Source organism: Microtus oregoni, unplaced genomic scaffold (assembly GCF_018167655.1).
Source record: "Microtus oregoni isolate MIOR12 unplaced genomic scaffold, Mior012 000086F_ref0000336, whole genome shotgun sequence".
Lineage (NCBI taxonomy): Eukaryota > Metazoa > Chordata > Mammalia > Rodentia > Cricetidae > Microtus > Microtus oregoni.
In genome coordinates, this window is record NW_024544552.1 from 4,869,296 (window position 1) to 4,889,128 (window position 19,833).

Sequence of the window (19,833 nt, forward strand, 5' to 3'; positions counted from 1 at the left end):
GATAATCACATGACTTAGCAAAAAAAAAACAACAACAACAACAGTCTGTTTGAGCCCTCTCGCCTCATCTAGCAGTTGTGTACCTTAAAAACTCCTGTGTAACAGCTCTATTGAGTCTGGAAACTGGCCCACGGCATGTTAGAAACTGAGACCACATTAAGGGAGGCCTCATCACCCCAGCCCGGCATTCCACGGGTAGGACAACTAAGGCATCGGGAGCTTCTGATACGATCCATGAGACAAGCCCCGAAAGCCCCAAGACTAAATTCAAACTTAGAGGCAACTAAGCTAAGGAAAATAAAAACTGAAAGGGAAGTTCCCGACCCTTGGGTTCCCAGGAAGCTCTCTGGCACTTTCTATCCTCCAACTCAGATTAGTCCAGTTCATGAGGAAACGCCTGTGGACTTTGGCGGGCAGTGCCAAAGTTTTCTCTGCTGCCCCATGACCTCACTCCTAGGGGCCATAGGCATTTGTCCCCAGGTGCCTTCTTCCTGCATGTCTGAAGATCAGCAGAGCCACTGGAAACAAAACCTACCTCCCCGGCGTTCAACTCTGACTTACTGGAGCCATTTGTGCGAAAGAGACTGCAGCTGTGATTACCTAGCTAACCGAAGTCCCTCTGGGTCATGTGATGTCCAACTGTTCTTCCTTCACTGTGAGACGAGATGGGAGAGGATGGAGCATCTGACCCCAGAATAGGAAGCAAAGGATAGCGTGGGGAAGAGCTGAGACCGTCTCTCTCTTGTTGCCATAGTAACGTGATAGGAAGCTGTGTACACAAACATAGATTCTAAAGCTAGAGACCCCAATTCAGAAAGGTATATTATTGGAAATGAGGGGTTAAAAAGAAAAAAAAACGTTTTGCCAGCTGCCCGTCTTCTACCCTATTGGCAAATTATGTTCCCAAGGTATGGAGATAGAATTTTCTGGCTCTGTGGTCCAAGCCCAGGTGTGCCAGTATTTTCTCCCTGGAGCTATTCCTGTCCTTCAAGATGCAGCATCTCTAGCACATGGGTTTTGTTCTGCCCATGTACCCATCGCGACCATTCCAGTGAGAGGGAGCTGGCCCTCGGAGGTGGCTTCTGCCTATGAGCCATGTTCTGTCTTTTCTCTTCAGGTCTCACCCAGTCCTCAGGAGCCCATGCTGACAGCCTCACCCCGCATGCTGCTCCCTTCTGCTTCCTCGAAACCACCAGGCTTGGGCTCAGGGACGCCCCTGTCCACTCACCACCAGATGCAGCTCCTCCAGCAGCTCCTCCAGCAGCAGCAGCAGCAGACGCAAGTGGCTGTGGCCCAGGTTCTCCTCAGCCTCCTCCCTTCTTCACAGGCTCCACTCTCATGGGCTTGACGCGCCTTCCCTAGCAAGGGGCTCAGGGCAGGTTTACAACCTAGGGAGCTCTAAGGAATTGCTCATGCTATTGGATCATTGCTTGTTGGGGTTCTAGGAGATGACAGGGGAGGGAGACAGGTGGGAGCTATGGTTAAAATGGAAAAACACATCGGTTCCCCCGTGTATCCCTCGCTCTGAGTTAGGCTTGGCTGGCTTGGCTGAACGTTGTTGGATGATGATTTGAATGTACCAAGGAAAAAGAAGTACGCAGTCCCACCCTCCCTTCCCTACCTTATGTCCTAATGTTTGGGGTGGAAAGGGATGCCTTTGGAGTTAGGACAGGGGTGACAACTCTTAAAACAGCTCCAAGTGTAAATCTGTGACCAGCATCCTTGCACAGACTGCTGCTCAGGCATCCCAACCCTCTTGACCGGAACAGGTCCTCAAGCCTCCATTCGTGACCTACTTATTCCAGACAGTATTTGATTAGGAATTCATTATAATAGCAATGAACTCGTGGGAATTCAGCTAGATGATCTGAGCCATTTGAGAAATGGCTACCTTTTAGCATCTGGATGGAGTTTGTGCCCTGGTGTCTGGTTGGATCGTTGCTGCTTTGGGGAGAGGATTGAACTGATTGCCCTTGCTGCTTTCAGCAGGAATCCCTTCTGTTTGGTTTCCACTGGAGGTCGTTGTCATCCATACTTCCTTGGAGTTTGGTACTTTGAGCCTTCTCTCGATGATGGGCAGGTCAGAGAATGGTGAAGACACATGCATCTGTTCCGTGTAAAAGCTGAAGTATGAAGCCAGAGCCAGGCAGGATCAGGCCTTAGGTGGGTAGATGAAGATAGTCAGGAGGATGGGATGGGATGGTTGGAGAGTTGTCTTTGAAAGGCTACTGTGTGCACCAGTGTTCTGGATCAGATAGGCTTGACTAGGTGCTGAGATTTTCTGTGTTCAGTACAGGAAATAGGCTCCTCCAGGGAGAATTTACTGATCCTTCTGTGCAATCTGCTTCCTCTTCCGCTGACTCCTGGATGAAGTAAATCCCCCAGAAGAGTGATCCTTCCGTCTGCTAAGGCTTGGCCTGAAAGAACCCTCTTGTCATCCAGCCTTCACTGACTGTCCCTGAGGCTGGTGCCTTGTGGGTCACTTTGACTCCACATTTCAGGAGAGCGGAACCAGTGGGACGATGCTCCAAGTGGCAGACAGAGTCTTGGAGGCGGCATGGGGGTGGGAGATATGACTGTGAAATCAAAGGCTACGCCATGCTGGTGGGAGGATTTGCAGGTGTTCCCAAATCAGTGACAGAGAAAAGGGAATGTCATTAATGACTTCTTATATTTGGAGGGGGGAAAACGTTCTTTGTCAAATGAAAGAATCCATCTCTGGCTAATGACAGCATGGCATTCTGAGACTCTCCTCCTCAGTGTGGGGGTTGACAGCAACGCAAAGCCTGTGCATCTCAGCCCCGGCCCATCCCAAGGCTCAGCATTTCCCCAAGTTTCCCACTGAATGTGGATCCATTCTCCGAATGATTCTCTTTCAGCATATCAATTCCCAAGTAATTATTATTTACCCAAGAGTAGGTCTGATGCATATTCATGCTGTCTTATTAGCAAAGGGCATCTGAATTTGAAGTCTCAGCTGAGTGCTAGAGAGAAATCAGTTGCAAGTGTCATATCTACAAGCGGCGTTGTGGCAGTGGAAGGAAGCACTCAGCCTACACTCAGTCAGACACACAACTTGTCACAGGTCAGCCTCCATCAGGGCCAAACCTAAGAGTGGGTTTCTGGCATAGCAAGTATCTGTCTTAACAAAACCTCCCTGCCCTGCCCTATTCTAATTGCCTCTCCCCTAGAAGGCGTTGGATCTAAGGAAAGGGAACCGTGTAGTGTTCCAGATCCCTTTCGTGAGCCTCTCTCTACGTTGTAGGCGATTCGCCAGGTTGGCCAGTCCAAGCCTCTCATTTGCTCAGAATCTATTGGGTGTAGCTGGCAAGTGAGCGGCTGGACCCTCGGCTCAAGCAGGAATACGACAAAAGGCTGCCGTAGGTGACGACTTTGAGCGGTAGACCTTTGAACTTTCCGTCGAACTTGACGTAAGGTCATCTGATGGCTTCTTGAGCATAGTCCTCTACCCTGTCCCTGCCATTGTCCTTAAGTCACTCTCTGGCCACCTGCCTTCCATCTTCATCTTATATCTACTGCCAGGGACACAGGAGGGTACAACTGTACTCTCAGCTGGCCCTTGTCCCCCGTCTTGCAGGTGGGTTCAGTCTTAAACCAGCCTCTGTAGCGCCGTTCCTCCGTTCCTCTGTAGGATTTGATCAAAGGACTTTCTGTCATTGTCCCCATCTTTGGGTCTAAGCAGTTATGTATGGCATGCAAGCAGGCTGATGACAGGGCACCCTGGCATCTACCATGGGCCTGCAACGGACCAGCTGCAATACCCCTGGTTCTTCCGCAGGACCGATTAGTTCCCTAGGGGGATGTCAACTTTCTCTTGTTCTTTCAGCCAGCTGCTGGCATGCAGCAAGGTGTCTCATTGAATCACTCTAGTGGTCCCCAGAACTCAGCAGTTGTAACAGTCATCTCAGGGTTTGGGGTGAGAACGTTTCCCTTTCTCTGAGCTCCCAAACCCTCCTGTATTCCTTCTTAGTCTAAAATCTAAGGGTAAAGCCCCAATTTCTTGCAAATAATGTGTGCTCTTAAAGCCGCTTACTGCATTCTTTATGGCCCCCACTGCCGTGGCTCTCACGCACCCAGCTGATGTGGCTGTTTGCCTTCGGGACCATAGTTCGTTCTTTTTGATGTTGTCGTGACTTTTTCTAAGATCTCAAGCCCTCTTCCAGCCTCACCTCAATTCCTTCAGTGCTGATCTTGATCAGGCCTTCTTTGGCCTTAAACACGTATGAGCAAAGATGGTATTAACCAACTCCAAAGGGTTTCCAGGTCATTCTGCAGTGCGTAAATAGCGAATTACCCTAGTCCCTCGGAGACTCTCCCAGCCCAGCATGAGGCTCGCCTGGCTGCATTAGCTTCCGCTTTTACCTGGACCAGAAGTTCAAGGGTGTGGATGAAAAACAGAGCCACACCTTGAATCGTACCTGGGATGTAGTTGTTGCCTGCATAGCTGCATGCTGGGCCTGCCTGGCTCCAGGACTGTGGCTGATTGACAACAGTTAAGTGGGCCAGACATGTTTACAGTTTGCCAAGCCCTAGCCTAGCTCTTCGGAAAATGGTAGTGAAGCTCATTGTTGCTATTTAAAGACCTCCTCTGCCTGTTGCCACTTCCGCTTATTTAGGAACAAGTAATTTGTTATTTATGCTTTGTGATATTGTGTGTTGTGGTTAGAGAAACAGCGCTGAAAACTGCACCCCCAGCCTGGCCTGCCACGTAGCATTCGTTCTTGTGGCTTCTCCCAGTCCCCAGTCTTGCCCAAGTCCCTGGCCTAATGCATGCTGAGACAGCGCTGCCTGCCTCTGCTTTATCTGGTATAGGGAAGTGGGGGGGGGGGATTGCTCTGGTTATCCCTGCTGCCATTTCCATGTGCCTGCCACTCCCTGACTTCAGCCTGGCCCTGCCCCCACTTCTGATGGAGGAGCTGGAGTCCAGGCAAGTAGGCCGGAGAGTGAGTGGGGCGATGGTCTGAGGTGGCCGGGTGGGTTGAGGGTGAGTGCAGACTTTGGGGAAGTGGTACAGGGCTGGAGGGGCCAGGGTTGGTGTTATACGTGTTGTTCTGGGATTGGGATGCAGAGCTGGATGCCAACACGAAGTGTGGCTCTAGATGCCACAGTGCTGTGTTTGTGCCTCTGGCTTAGTCTGAATGGAATAGTCCATACTCAACGTGCCATGGCTCTGGAGAGGAGATATTCCACAGTCACCTTTTCAGAAAGGACTGTGGTCAGCTGTGTGGGAAATGTTCAATTCTTTGTAAGAAAAGTGTCGAAAGATAAATGTCCGCCACTCATGGGCGTCGGGGGTAGGGGTGGTACCTTCTACTCCTGTCCTACTTGAGAAACAGAGCCCAAGCCAAGGGTGAAGATAACACTACCTCATTTGAGCAGTCCCGTCCGAGTTTAAAGAGCTCTAAGCCGTGCTGTCCTCACTTGGCCTGGTTTGGGTGCTGCAGGCAGAGGTCTGAGCCTCATGCTTGATTCTACTTTGGATGACTGCAGACGCAGGAGGCTCGTTAGTGCTGGCTTGGGCAGTGACAGCGGCGCGATGTTTCTGTGCTCGTGGGGCTTAAAAACACCCGAAATGATACCGCTCTGAGCTGGCAGAGGTAAAATTCTTATGTAATCCGGAACAAGAGGCACTCGCTCTCTGGGGTGTTTGCTCATGGCACTTAATGTCAATGGGTTTTACCAGAAGCATAGTATTCAAGGGTCGTCTCTTGGGTGTTGATGGCACTCCACCTTTGGAACTTGGAAACCTGCCAGAGAGGCTTCCAACACTCCCCTAACTTCTGCAAGAAGGAACCTCTATTTTTGTTCTCCCTCCCAGTTCTCAGATGTCACCGTGGGATCTGAGGACTTTTTTAAGTGTCCTCCAGTGTTTATGACTGTCTGAATGCAGAATCGGCTATCTCAGCCCCTAGCCAGTCCTCTCCCGTGACAGATGGGGCAGATGAAGCCCAGGGAAAAGTGGGTTGTCTCAGGAGTCAGCGAAGACGCCAGCACCCCAGCTGCTAGACTCATGCTTGCTTCCTAATGGTCTATTCTGTTGGGATGCTGGTACCTGCGGGTGTAGCAGGTGTATAGCCTATAACAGATGCTAATTAGTGGTGTTCAGGGCTCTGTGCTCTCTGTTTATCCACTGAAATGCCACCTTCCATATTTCAGTCTTATATTTCTGTTTGATTCCAAAGTAAGTAGAAAGTGAAAGATCTAGTAAGGAGATTGCTTAGATGGTAGGGTCCTTTCCCTGATGCTCTTATTTCATTTAAGTAACAGTACTAGCAGCTAGAGTTTTGAGCTTGCCTGTCCTGTGGGGGTGCAGGTTGGGGCTTCCCATAGCCATTTCCCTGTTTCTTAGATTAGACTCCTGGGTGAAATTTCTCCCGGGCCTCTATTTCCCAGGGAGCTGCAGGTTTCATAGCCACCTCCATCAGAACCCCAGGCTCCAGTGTTACTGACATTTCTTTTCCTGGTCTCGTCCCTCTTGAGAATCTCTCCCGGGAATCTGAAACAGCAAAGGATCATCCTGATGAAAACAAGAGTTCTGTCCTTGGCAGTCCTATAAATGGCCAGATTTTCTTTAGATTCATTAAGTCTCATCTCCCCGGGGAGGATGAGCCCAACCTTGAGGATCCACTAATGGGAAGCATTGGCGAATCTCATTGGTGCCCTTGCTCAGTTCAAAGCAGAGCCAGCTGCGAAGCCAGGCCTTCGGAACGGGGCAGAGAGGGAAGCACCCGCTGCACCTGAGTACAGTCGTCTTAGTACTGTGTCCCGAGAAAGCAGATGCGGAGGCCTGCAGATGCCTTGGTCAGCCTCAGCAACATGGGGATTTCTAGAGAACAGTGGAGGCTTCCCCTCTTCCACCCCACATCCCACCTACCCAGGTTCTTTGTCAACACCATGGTTCGTCTCCAAGAAAACCATCTTTCCTATGCGCTGACTTGGTTCCAAGTGACCAAGCTCATTCATTCCCTTTCTCGAGAGCCTTCCGAAATCCTTCTGATCCCCTTCCTAAGTACAAGAACCTTGTGTCCGTGAACCCCGGCCTTCTGACTATTTTCTTGAAGCTAGCGTCCTGGCTATATGCCCCATCTCTCCCCAGTGATCTCACCTCTATTCAAGGGTTACACACCAGGGATGAGCATGTAAACACCATAAGCCTAGAGACTATTGAGTGTGCCGTGGCTGAACCCGTACCACAAGAAGGATATGAATAGATGAAGTGGCCGCTGTGAACACCAACCTTGGCTTTATATGGCTGTCAGAAGAGCACTACTGTTAGTCACTCAACAAACATTAAACCCCTTCCAAGAAAGAATCGGGGATTCTATGGGTGTCCATTGAGAATAAGAAAAGAATTGAAAGATGGAGAAACTGGTACCCAGATATGAGAAGCCAAGCTTTATTACAACCAGCTCACTAACAGCAATGGAGTTCTACTTCCTGTGTCTTGTTGCACTGATGTTCAGGAAAGTAGAAAGAAAGATTATGGGCTGGGGTGAGGCGTCACATGGTGATAGTCTGGTCAATATATTAACTTTTATATTTTATTTTTTTTATTGATTTTAAGACAGAGTCTTGCTAGCTAGTCCTGACTTGCCTGTAAGTTGCTATATACACTGGACTATCCTCAAAATTCTCCTGCTTCTGTTTCCCAGATGTTAGGATTACAACATGTACCCCACCATACTGGGCTGCTTTTGTTTTTTTAAAAGATATGGGTAATGCTGGGTGTGATGTCACATACCTACTGTCCTAGTACCAAGGAGGAAGAAATACAAGAGCGTGACTGCAAGTTCAAGGCCAGCCTGGTCAATACAGCCAGCTCCAGGCCACCTAGGGCCATATAGCAAGACCCTGTCTCAAAACAAACAAATCGAAGTTAAAAAAAAAATGTGCTGTGTGGGGCCTATGTAAGTTCTTAAAACAGGAATGGAGGGCAGTTTATCTTCACAGACACTGCAGGAAGTGAGAATGTCTTTCCTACTTTTTGCACTTGACATGGGGCTCAGAGTGGTGCCTGAAGTATAGAGAGAAGTCTACAGGGCTGGGGACCTATATTCTCTTGGCCACTTTTCCAACAGTACAATTCTAGGTCCCCAGTTTTTTCCATACAGGGTTTCTTCATCTGGAATTGAATGTGGATAGGGGCATCTCCATCCATTAGCAACTGTCATTTGTAGTAATGCCCCTCTCTTTTTCTTTGTCCCTCCTTCTCTTTGTCTTCCTGCCTTTCATTCTCTGCAGGTTCACTTGCTGAAGGATCAGTTGGCTGCTGAGGCTGCGGCACGGCTGGAGGCCCAGGCGCGAGTGCACCAGCTCCTGCTGCAGAACAAAGACATGCTCCAGCATATCTCTCTGCTGGTCAAGCAAGTGCAGGAGCTGGAGCTGAAGCTGTCAGGACAGAATGCCAGTAAGCTGGGGTCCCATCCAGCCTCGCTCTTCATAAAATAAGTTATTTCCACGATCCGGGGGATGTTTGCTCAGAGCTTTGATGGCACCCTTATAGTTCAATAGAACACAGGCTTCATTGTTACTAGTCTGTACGTTTCATAAATTATAGAATTACAGGGCCAGAGTCCATATTGGCTGCCTTCTATCCACTACCCAGACTTGACCTTGAAGATCCCTAGGAGACACTAGTACATATCTGTCCACTCTCCTTATAGAAAACTCAGTCACTTTATATTCCAAGAAAGCCCATTTCTTTCTCAGAGAGATTTTCCCAAGGAAAATATACTGAGCCCATATGGGGTATCATGTTATGAACTCGGTGGGTTCCCCCAAACTCTTTAGTAGCTGGTTCTCTGCACTATGTAGATGTCCACTTAATTGATAAGGCGGCTGAGTAAATGTGGCTGTATCTAGAGTCTGTGCATAGCCCCTGGTCTGAGATGCTTTGCCATCTGTATACCAGACTCCTCCAAGCTGAACTGGGAAGCAATAGGCAGTCTAGGTCCTGGCCTTTGTCATAAACTTGCCTTTGAGTGGGTTCTAGGCATGCATAAAGCCTGTGTTGACTGTGCACTGGCAAATACCTACCGATCAGCTATTACACAAAGAACTGTGACCGAATTTTTTAATGTGTAAGTTCCTTTATTCTCTGTAGTAGTAAATGCCATCCTGACCATTGCACAACTGAGGAAACACACTCAAGAGAGGTTTAATAAGTAGCTCACACAATTAGCCTACAGTGAGTGGAGACTTAGTCACACTTAAGACTTCACTGCAAATCTGATGTTTTTCTGGTTCTACCATTGGTTTCCTAATAGCTATCTATCTAATAGCTATTTCGTAATAGCTCATAGCTATCTCATAAGTCCAGCCTATAGGGACTTCTCATCAGTGGTCAGAGAAAGGGCTGGGGGTCTAAAATGTGTGTAACCCACTCTGGTGTCCAGATTCTCTTGCAAGGTTCCACTATTACCCCATACTTGAAATGTGGATGGGTTGGTACCTTTTCCCCATCACAAATCCAGTATGTGGCATTCAGCATCCTCCCCAACTCTCTGAAAGCTGTCCCCAGCCCCATCCCACCCAGAAGCCAGGTGCATCTGATGTTTGCAAGGGTGGAAGAGACAAAGTGCTGGGTTAAGCTGTAAAATCTCTCAGGGTTGCTGCCGAGTCAGTCAAAGGACCCTTTCAGGGACTGTAATTGCCAGAACCAAGCCTTTCCCAGCCACAAGGGTTAATAAGTAAGCTCCCATTTGAAGCCTTGCCTAACACTGCCTCTCCTTGTCCCTTGTCTCCCTTCAGTGGGCTCCCAGGACAGCTTGCTGGAGATCACCTTCCGCTCAGGTGCCCTGCCTGTGCTCTGTGAACCCACCACCCCTAAGCCAGAAGACCTACACTCGCCGCTGCTCGGTGCTGGCTTGGCTGACTTTGCCCACCCAGCGGGCAGTCCCTTAGGTAGGCGTGACTGTTTGGTGAAGCTGGAGTGCTTTCGTTTCCTCCCATCTGAGGATACCCGGCCAATGGCGCAGGGTGAGCCGCTCCTGGGTGGCCTGGAGCTCATCAAGTTCCGAGAGTCAGGCATCGCCTCAGAGTATGAGTCCAACACGGACGAAAGCGAGGAGCGTGACTCATGGTCCCAGGAGGAGCTGCCACGCCTGCTCAATGTCCTACAGCGGCAGGAGTTAGGTGACAGTTTGGATGATGAGATCGCCGTGTAGGTGCAGGGCAAGGAGTTGGCGGAGGTGGCAGCATGATGCCAAGGGGGTCAAGTCTGCCTGTTGCGTGGCAGGGGATGGCCAGGGAAGGCGTGAGAATAACACCCATGGCGGAGAGTGTGGGGCTTACGAAGAGGGTCAGGATTTTGCTTTGGAAGGTAAATCGGGGAAGAAATTGGATTCCCAGAGACAGGAATCAGCGCCTGCATAATGCTAACGACTGAAGGGGTGGAAGCAGGGCTTCCCAGAACCTAGGGCCTTGGGACAAGGTCCGTCTTCAGAACCACAGTTCCGGAAGGCCTGCTGCTACCGCTATTGCTATAGTCAGGTTCTACTCAATCTCCCCTGTGACGCTCACACGCTCCTGTCTCTGTGGTGCGGATCAGTACGGGAAGCCATCGGTACCTTCTCGGGTACTTTGTTTTTGGATATCAGGATGCTACAAGTTGCCTAACCCTCCCTTGAGCTATAAGAGAATTCCCTCCCCAGGCCCTGGCTGAGACCATAGAGGCTGGATGCCCTGGGCTCCTGGGAAAGGGAGGCTATGCCTGAGTCTGGAGTTGAGGGGAGTCACAAGTCAGAGTGGCTAACTAGGAGTTTTCTCTAGCTGGGTGTTGGCTGTTGCCTCTGAGGAAGCTGGGAGTTTTAAGACAGTTCAGGACCCTGCTGGGAGAGCCCAGGGGGAGGATAGCTCATTGCTGCTGCAGCTCACTTAGGTTTGATTCTTCACTTTGGAAACCCTGCCCCAACCCATTTCCTGCTTGCAGCCCAGCTCATATACATAAGGCCAAGAACTACCCTAACACTCCTTTGTGACAGTGATATGCCTTTGCGCAAGTCTCCGAGCCCAGAGCCCTCTTGCCTTACCTCTGTACCTGTCCCCTCCACTGGGCTGTAGTGGTCAGTACTGTGCAGCTGTGGGGGGTGGGGGGGTTGACGGATGCAAGCTCATGGCTGAGATTATCTACCCTTCAGAATCACTGCCACTTAGATCAGGGACCACAGACATGGCACTCCAGCCCATCTCTCTGCGAGTGTGTGCCTTGAGCACAGGTGTTAGAAGTGCAGCTTTAATCTCTCACCATCTAGGCCCTGCCTAGGGGTCTCCACTCAGTAATGGGCTGGCTTTGCTCATGAGAAACCTGCCCCCCATAAGACCTTAACTGATTTCATAGATTTTCCAACTCCTGAAAAGATAGCCGAGACATGTTCAAAGTCATATGATTGGCAGTGGGAGGTGAGGGGTAGGAGTAGGAGAGTAGGGTTGGGGGGGGGGGGTCGTTCATTTTCATCCTGGACAAGCGTAGGCTGAACCGCAGTGTTATCATACCGACCGTTAATAAGGATGGAGTTGCCCAAATGGAGTTCTTCAGCCCCAGCTTTGCTTTGGAAGTATCTGAATGCAAGCATGGCCCTTTCTTACAGCTACAGTGAAGTTTCTTTTAAACTAAACAGTCAAGTTAAAGGAAATTGGCATAGGTTTACATTATTACTCCCGAGTGTATCAGGGTGTGGTGTGTGTGTGTGTGTGTGTGTGTGTGTATGTGTGTGTGTGTAAGGGAAGCAAAGTCATGCTTTTGAACTTGAGACGTGACTAGAAAGAGCTCCAGAGTGTTGGGATGAACAATAGCGTTGTTTCCTTTTCCCACCCTGCATTTAGTTGAAGAGGTAAAATTCTGTTGATTTTCTAATTAGCCGTTAGAAGGAGGTCCAGATACACAAGGAAGGAAGAATTTGAGATGTGAGGTTCCCAAAACTGCAGGAGCAGCTGGCAGGAATCAAGTTTGGCTGAGCCTGTCTAACTTACTCAGTCCCAACCCAGGATCCCTTGAGTCTAGGACCTTTGGATCCAAGCTTTGGTATACCTGAGAGAGCGGGAGGGTGTTCTGTTTCCTCAAGGGCCACCTTGTGAGCAGAGGCCAAGGATGAAATTGGGGACCAATGGAGGTGCACGGACTGCGAGTGGATAGGGCTAGAGGAGAGTGAAGAAGTGCGTGGGGAAGATGATGGTTGTTTAAAAGCTTGTGAAAGGGAGAAGTAGAAGAATTGGAGAGACTGTGAATGGATGGATGCTGACTTGAGACTCATGGAACACTTTTGCCCTTGGTTTCTGCCTTCTTTGACCCTCCCCTTCTTCTCTGGAGAATTCATTCATGTGCTGGTACCCTCCCTGGTAAGAACTAAACCTGTACACACTTGCTATGTGGAAATGGGACACAAAGAGTGGACCTAGTGGTCTTGTGGGGTCACCAGCCACCAGCCCTCCATGGAGGCCAATGGACAGGACAGGCAAGGCTGCAGATCTGATCTCCCAGCAGCATCCTCCGCCTTCCTTGCTTCTTGCTCTGCTAACTCAACTCTGCCTTTCTCCTTCCTTCTACTCTGCCCATACTCTTTGTGGAGGACAAACGGACACCAGGGGTTCCTTATTGAAGCCTGCCCCAGGTGCCAGAAAGCTCTTGGGCGTACAAAGCTTCTCAGCTGCAGAGGCAAGACAGAATTTCTCTGCACAGGATGGACTGCCTATGGGAACTGAAAACTATATTCCTTATCTTCCTGCTTATATTGATGCTGTCTGTAAAAACCTTTCTGAGCCTCGTTCCTCTCAGCTAACCTTGTTTATGAGTTGTATTTCTTTAGACTCTGCTTGACTGCTTTCCCATCTCCCCCCCCCCCCCCCGCTAGCCCTCTGCTTCCTGAAACCGTTGTGTGTCATTAACTGTCGGATCAGCTCTCTGGGAAATGATTCTGTTGATGTAAGTGCACTTACTCCCTGGATGTTGTCACTAGTTAGTGGCTTTTGCTAAATAAACCTTTCTTATTTCTAAAAGCTTTTCCGTTGTCTCTCCTTGCTTCTTCTATTTAACCCGCTTCTCTGTCCCCTTCCCTCGCACCCACTTCCTAAGCTAGGTATCGTCAGCTCTGGGACACAATATAGAAAGAATACATATTTCCTGGAGGGAAGGAGCCAGGTAGATCCTTGGTTGCAGGGACTGTGAACCAGTCCTGCAGGGTTGGACAGTCTGCTGTTGTTAACTGGAAATATTTTTGCTGGGGGACATTTGACAGTGTTGTGATGCTTCCTCATTGCTCATAGCTAGGGGATAGATGGTTTTGGCATATAGAGGGTGGAAATCAGAAATCCTACCATACATAGGAGAGCCTTGACAAAGAATTATCTGGTCCAAGGCCATTAAAACAGAGATTGTAATCCCCCAGCCTCTACCCAGTTTTTCAGATTCTTATGACCCCAGGTCTTTTCAGACTCCAGATACCATTAGAGTATGCAGGTAGTGGTAGTGAATTTGTTTTAAAAAAAAACACTATGTCATTGTTTCTACAATATCTAGGATCAAAATTATGCAATTTTACTGACTCCCGAACTCTGAGATTGCTCTTTGGTAGTTGTCCCAAAGTGCCCATTCCAACCAAGTGCCATACAGAGAACAAAACAAGCTCCTCCTCATTTCTTCCCAAAAGTATTGCAGTGACAAGGATTCACCGATAAATCCTGGCATGTGGGAGTATGGGCCTCACGATGCAGCCTTTACTTTTCTGACTTCCAAAAACTGGGACTTTTGGCTGTTTTGAAGGCAGGCAGCTGTTAAGTCTGGTGCTTTGTCAGGCCCAGGCCAGAGGCAAGACCAGGAAGGCCATTAACCAGGCTTATGTGCCCTCTATTCTCCTCTGACAGTGAAGTGAACTGGGCTGTTTCCTCACCCGTACACTGGGATGGTGCCTGCCCTATGCAGCTTTCATGAGAGCATATGAGATTGCATTATAAAGACCCCAGCAGAGATAGCTAACACCACTCCAGGGGACACAGTACAGCATCTTAGTGCGCTTCCTCCTTCCCACACCTGTGCTGGTAGGTACAGGAACTGCTGGGCACCTTTTTCTATGTTCTAAAACTACATGGGGCTTGGTCCTAGGTTATGGAGTTATGATGCCTTTCGGTATATTAAATGCAAAATGTTCAAGGCACCTTCCTGTCCCTAGGTAGCAATGAGCACAGGGTGGTCCCTTCTTTAGTCCCGGTGGCCGGTCTTCCTCTTGGCTGCTTGGGTCTTGTAAGGCAGAGGTCCCATTCATTTCCCCAGGCCGTGGTAAACCCAAGAGGCCTCTCCTGTGTATGCTTCTCACTGTGCCTGCTAAGGAGCCCTATCAAAGGGACATGCCATATATGTACAACCACACATGTTAAGATGCCACCTTCCAGCGCTCAGTGGCTTTTCCAGTTAAGAAACACAGCATGGGTGCTAGAAAGGCTCACCAGCTACATATATACCTTGGGGGATGGTATCCAGGGAGTGATGTCAGGTTGCCTAGAGACCACCTGGCTTCTGAGTGGCCAGGTTTGTGGCCTAAAAATCCCAGCTCTTGAGCCTGACAGTCAAGACTCTACTCTTGCTGAGAAGGGAGGGCACAGAAAAAGCCGTGAAATACAGGACTTGATGAAGAGTCAGGGTTGCTCTCACAGTATGTTGTGTAATGGGGATTTGAGCACAGCATTTTTCGTGCTGGGGAAACATAAGAATCATGCCTGATATTTTGACAACACAATTATACACAGAAGCCGCGCTGCTGAACCATAAAGTCAGGCTCCAGGAAGGGTCTTCGTGTATCATGGGAAAAACAAAGAAACTAAAACAATTAGTACCCAGTCCCCGAAAGGAAGTGCCCCAGTCTTCTTTCTGTTTCAGATTAGCGGAGAGGATGGCCCTGAAATGGAGTCAGGGTCAGGACTGTCCAGCTGGTGCATTGTATGGGGACATAATACAGTGTTATCACAAGGTTGCTTACCTACTTTGAAATGACTCAAAACAGCCATAGAAATATATCCCCTGGGATAAGCGTAATTCTGTCTGCTTTAGCAAGAGGTACACACTCCGAGTCATAGTCATGGTACATGGGGTGGAGACAGCCCATACTCCTTGTCTCTTTCCTGACTTATGCCCAGAGTCATATACTCCTCTCCAGAGGTACAAATCCGTCAAAAGGTTAATATCTAAGACACCTTTTAAACTACAGGAATTCTTTCTCTGCCCTTTGTCCTCAGTGTGGGCAAGGACTGTTCCTATAGACCAGCACCCTGGAGCAGTGGTTTCTTTCAATCTGAATCGCTTCAGAGTCATCATGGAGGATGGTTATGACACAGCTGGTCAGGCTCTTTCCCTGGAGTTTCTGACCAAGTAGGTCTGAGCATGATTTAAGAATTGTTTCTCTTATTGATTTCCAGAGGAGGCCGCTACTGCGAGTCTGGGTACCTTGCTTTCATGGTGGCTTAGAGGGTGCTCTCAAACTTCAAGTATATATAGTGTTTATCTAGAGGGGGGTGGGGACAGAGGTGGGTCTGGTGTTGCTAGGCAATCACTAATTGAAGATGAGGAAGATCCACTGGGTACCAAGAAGAGCTGATGGTGGTGGCCAGACTTGACCAAAGAAGTTTATGACTAACATCAATTTATTGTTACCTCTCCAGAGGCACAAGTAGGCTTTATCCCTATTTACTGAAGGTGTCAGCAGACTACTGGAAGGCCTAGCAACTACCCAAGGAGAGCCTGTCTCCTGGCCGGGCCTTCTGCTCCTTGCCCCAGAGAGCTTTAAGCTTGCGGTAGTACACCTTGCAGCTGAAACCCTCCTTGAAGCCCCCCTTGATGTGGCTCTTGAGGGAGTGCAAAGTGGGGTACATGCGGCAGCAGGCCGCACACTTGTAGCCATTCTGTTGGGCCGGGTGCCACTTGGAAGCCATTAGTATATCCTGGGATGTAATAGACTCCAACCCATGCATGAATTTCCTGTTGGCCTCCCTGGGGAATGTGTTCTCTTGGGAGGAGGAAGATGAGCAGACACTCTCAGTCACATCCTCAATAAAGCAGTTGTCCCCTCTGCCCTCTTCCCAGTCCACCTCTGGGAACCCATAGGCCTCCACGTGGCTCTCTTTATCTGTACATACGAAGTAGCTGTAAGGAGAAAACCAGGGCCGGTAGATGGTGCAGTTTCGCCTCAGCTGCTCCCCATTCTGGCTGTCCCTCAAGTCTGCAAAGGAAAGGGCAGGATCTGAGTTTGGGGCTGAGGGAAGATTGAAGTGTCTGGAGGCAGTCAGGGAAAGCAGACAGACAGGCAGCCACAACCTCAGGAGACCTGTGCTCCACCTTGATGATGGCTGAGAGACCTCAGGTGGTGAGGGGATGGGAAGAACAGCCCAAGACATCCATTCCTGCTGCATTCTTTTCCTGCTAGGGAAAATAGCCACTGGGTGTCTGGGCTGGAGACAGACCCTGCCGCCCTGTGTAGACACCACTTGACTTCTGACCTCTAAGGATAGGCAAGGACAGGTAGACAGATATGTGACATCTTAGAATCTTTCTGCCACCAATGGTTTGCCACCAACTTTTCCAGTCTCGGTACCCATTCTAATCCATAGACTGCTGAGACAGAAGCTGGCTCTCCACATGAGCTTGGCAGAGAGGACTGGGGACGTAAGAAGCCTTCATGGGCCTATGGGCCTCTTCTAAAGGAGGTGGGGGGACGGGGAGCACGTGGTGAGTGGATTTGCAGACACCCTTCCCTTTGGGGTTCTGCTCCTGTCCCTTTGTAGCTTCCCACATGGCCCTGTCCTGAATTGGAGAAGGCCTCACCTGGAGAGACCGCGCATCCCATGCCAGAAAACATTGCTTTGGTACTGCGGTGGCAGGGCCTGAGCTGGGCTAGACGCCTCAGTGGGTACCTCTGTCTTTGCAGAAGAAACAGTGGTGAACTGAGCAAGACTGACAGTCCTTTTTGGGGGAACTTCCAAGATATACTTTAGAGGCTCACCTTCTCTGTGTTTGGGGATTTGAAAACTGATGCAAAGCAGTGACCTCTGAACTCAGACAAGCTGACCTGTTCTAGGTGGTGTCCCAGGAAGTCAAATATAGGGACGTTTCTTCAGACCTAAGAAACATACTTTGGAAACCAGAATATAAGATTTGGCCAAGCCGGCAACATCATGTCTAGCATGATTAAAGCCTTGGTTTCAAACTTTATCACTGGACTTGTCTCAGATGGCACCTTTTCTCCTTGGCCCACGCCTCACCTAATGTTCCTGCTTATCACATGTAGCCTAACCACAAAACTCTGGAACACAGGTTCCAGGATGGACGCTCTGGTCACAGCCCACACAGGCAAGTTGCACGGTCCCTGTGAGAATGAGAAGCAAGCCACATTCTCCAACTGAAGCATTTCTCAGAGGGTGTGTAGGGGCCCTTGTTGCCTTTTGTTTGCTGAAGTTGCTACTAAATCTCAAATGAGGAATTCAGTAAGAAAAGTTTACAGTCATCTAGGGTTGGGGATTAGCTCAGAGGGAGAACACTTGCCAAGTGTGCATGAGGCTCCGGGTTTGACCTCCACTAGGTGGCTCTGCCTTGAACCCGTGGCAATGGCTGAGCTTTGAGGAGACAGAGTTTAAACTTTTCTCTGTAGAGGCAAAGGGATGTTTAGGAGAACTCCCACAGCAGTACAGCTCAATTCCAGCGAGCATAGGAAGCCCTAGAGAATCTTGTTCTGAATCATTGCATCTGGGATCGAGGCCTGGGAAGCTGCCTTTCTCGGCTTCCAAGATACTCACACTGAAGAGCCAGGATCACACTTCAGTTGACAAGTTCTCACGTGTCTCCCTTTGTTCCTCCCTGCGCTCATCAGTTAGCCTACTATTTGCCACTAACTAATGTTTTTTTTTCTCCAATTTAAGACCAAGTTAATGGGAGGGCCTGCTCTCTATATAGGCAAATCACCCACTTGAGATTTTGTATAGAAGCTGCCTCTAAGGGAAAGAAATATGGCCACAAATGCTTTTGCTGTCTGTCCCTTGCCAGAGATTATGAATCAGCAAGATTTACCAGGAATGCAGTCTTTTGAAAACTTACATTCTCCCCCGACATTACTTGGCTTTCTCAACCAATCATGATCCTATAGCATGATCTGACAGGATCGTGTTTTTCAAACAAAACTCCACTGAGTTTAATGAAGGGAATCCCACATCTTTATGGTCCTAGTGACTGCAGCATTTACCTGGCAAGCTGGTGGCAAGTGAGGACATGATATCAGGAAAAGCACTCAGGGCAGAGGAAGAGATTTGCGGTCTAGAAATGGTGAGAAGTGAGAAGTTCTCCATGTTCTGACTACCACGAGGTATGGCGGTCACACAGATGCTCCCAAGAAGCTAGCCAGATTGTCTAGGCAGTAAACATTCTAAATGAAGCTGACATCACAAGGTCCCACGATTCCATTACGAGTTTAAAAGATGGATGTAGTGTTCTTGGATGCAAGACTTTGGCCTTTTAAAAACTTAACTACTTTTTTGTTTTCATTTTTCCTCTTAAAATTTTTAATCATTATGCAAAGGATTAGTTATCATTATAGAATTTTTGAACAAAGTTGTGTTTTAGTAGATTCTTCTCCCTTCTCTGCCCCCTCTAACCACCCAACCCCCACAGCCTTCCCAGCATCTTCTTGTTTTCACATCCATGTGTCCTTATGTTCTTTTCCACTTTCCTTAGCATCTCTTTTTATTATTTCTGGGTCTCTTTTTCCAGTATTTTTTTGGACCTTAACGACCCTGACTCTTAAAAGATGTCCAGCTTTTAATCTTTCTGAGTTGGGCCGCCTTGTTTAATATTATAATTTCCACAGGTGCTAGACTAATTCAACAGGGGACCTGGAAATAAACTGGCAAAGCTGTAGCCACCTAATTTTTGACAAAGGTGTCAAAAGCGTGCAACAGGGAAAAGACAAATGGTTCTAGCGAAACTGCATCCGTCTGCAAAAGAATATAGTCAGACCCGCGGTCCTTCCTCCCATGCAAAGGTGACTTCAGAGTAGATCAGAGACAACTACAACCCAGAAATGCTGGAATTGCTAGAGGAAACATAAATACATTTCAAAGTATAGCTATCGTCAAGAGCTTTCTAAGCAGAACTCCAGGGACTCAGGAAATAGCCCCAGGATGGAACTGCATGAAATTAAAAAGCCACTGATAGCAAAAGAAACTCTCGATGGAGTGAACAGGTATCCACAGATGGAAGAAAGTCTCTGGCACCCATACTTCAGGTGGGGGCTATTGGCCAGAATCTAGCTAGCTTGGTTTCTTTCTTTCTTTCTTTCTTTTTCCTTCCTTCCTTCCTTCCTTCCTTCCATCCTTCCTTTCTTTCTCTTCCTTCCTTCCTTCTTTCTTTCTCTTCCTTTATTTTTCTGTCTTCGTTGTTGTTGTTGGTGGTGGTGGTTTTTTGTTTGTTTTGTTAGTTTTTGTCATTCCTCAGTAGCCTATCTTGGCTGAGAGAGCCCAGCCAGAAGGAAGACAATTGTAGAGCCATGACGGTGGTGTCGTTTGTCCCCTATTTTCTTTATGCGTGTCCCCGTTTCGTGTTAACATCCCCATGTGTTCCCATATCTAGGACCCTCCGTCCTCTGAGAGTGACCACCTTGCTTTCCTTCTTTCTTATTTTCCTAGCCTCTCCCTCTACTCAGTATTTTTGTTGTCTTGTTCTATTGGTTGTGTTGTTTAGAACATGCTTTTTGATACACATTTGAGAAATAATTTTAATTTCTAAAGTTTGCAAAACTTAAAATTAGTACAAAAACATCCATATACTGTGTAGGTAGATTTTCC

General features: G+C 48.5%; 2 protein-coding genes across 6 annotated transcripts in view; one reads left to right on the forward strand and one right to left on the reverse strand.

The window, feature by feature from the left end:
- The window catches only part of LOC121442107 (carboxyl-terminal PDZ ligand of neuronal nitric oxide synthase protein-like), a 289,142-nt gene that overhangs the window by 260,277 nt on the left and 9,032 nt on the right, over positions 1-19,833 (forward strand). For 3 of the 5 annotated variants that reach the window (XM_041643580.1, XM_041643581.1, XM_041643582.1), the window contains exons 8-10: positions 1,118-1,297; positions 8,263-8,428; positions 9,772-9,924. In XM_041643580.1, coding sequence (XP_041499514.1) covers positions 1,118-1,297; positions 8,263-8,428; positions 9,772-9,924 — 499 coding nt within the window. Of the gene's footprint in view, positions 1-1,117; positions 1,298-1,346; positions 4,949-8,262; positions 8,429-9,771; positions 9,925-19,833 lie in introns of those variants that run through there. The other 2 variants (XM_041643583.1, XM_041643585.1) reach the window with 2 other exon arrangements.
- On the reverse strand, positions 15,724-18,339 carry LOC121442108 (spermatogenesis-associated protein 46). The gene is made up of 2 exons (XM_041643586.1): positions 18,237-18,339; positions 15,724-16,223 (listed from the first exon to the last, which is right to left on the reverse strand). Exons 1-2 carry the CDS (start codon positions 18,337-18,339, stop codon positions 15,724-15,726), a joined length of 603 nt encoding a protein of 200 aa, XP_041499520.1.

Excerpts from the sequence above, each read along its gene's own strand:
- LOC121442108 (XM_041643586.1), bottom strand. The coding sequence starts at position 18,339 with ATGGAGAACTTCTCACTTCTCACCATTTCTAGACCGCAAATCTCTTCC. Across the intron at positions 16,224-18,236 it reads ACTTGCCACCAGCTTGCCAG|ACTTGAGGGACAGCCAGAAT; the intron begins GTAAATGCTGCA and ends TTTCCTTTGCAG.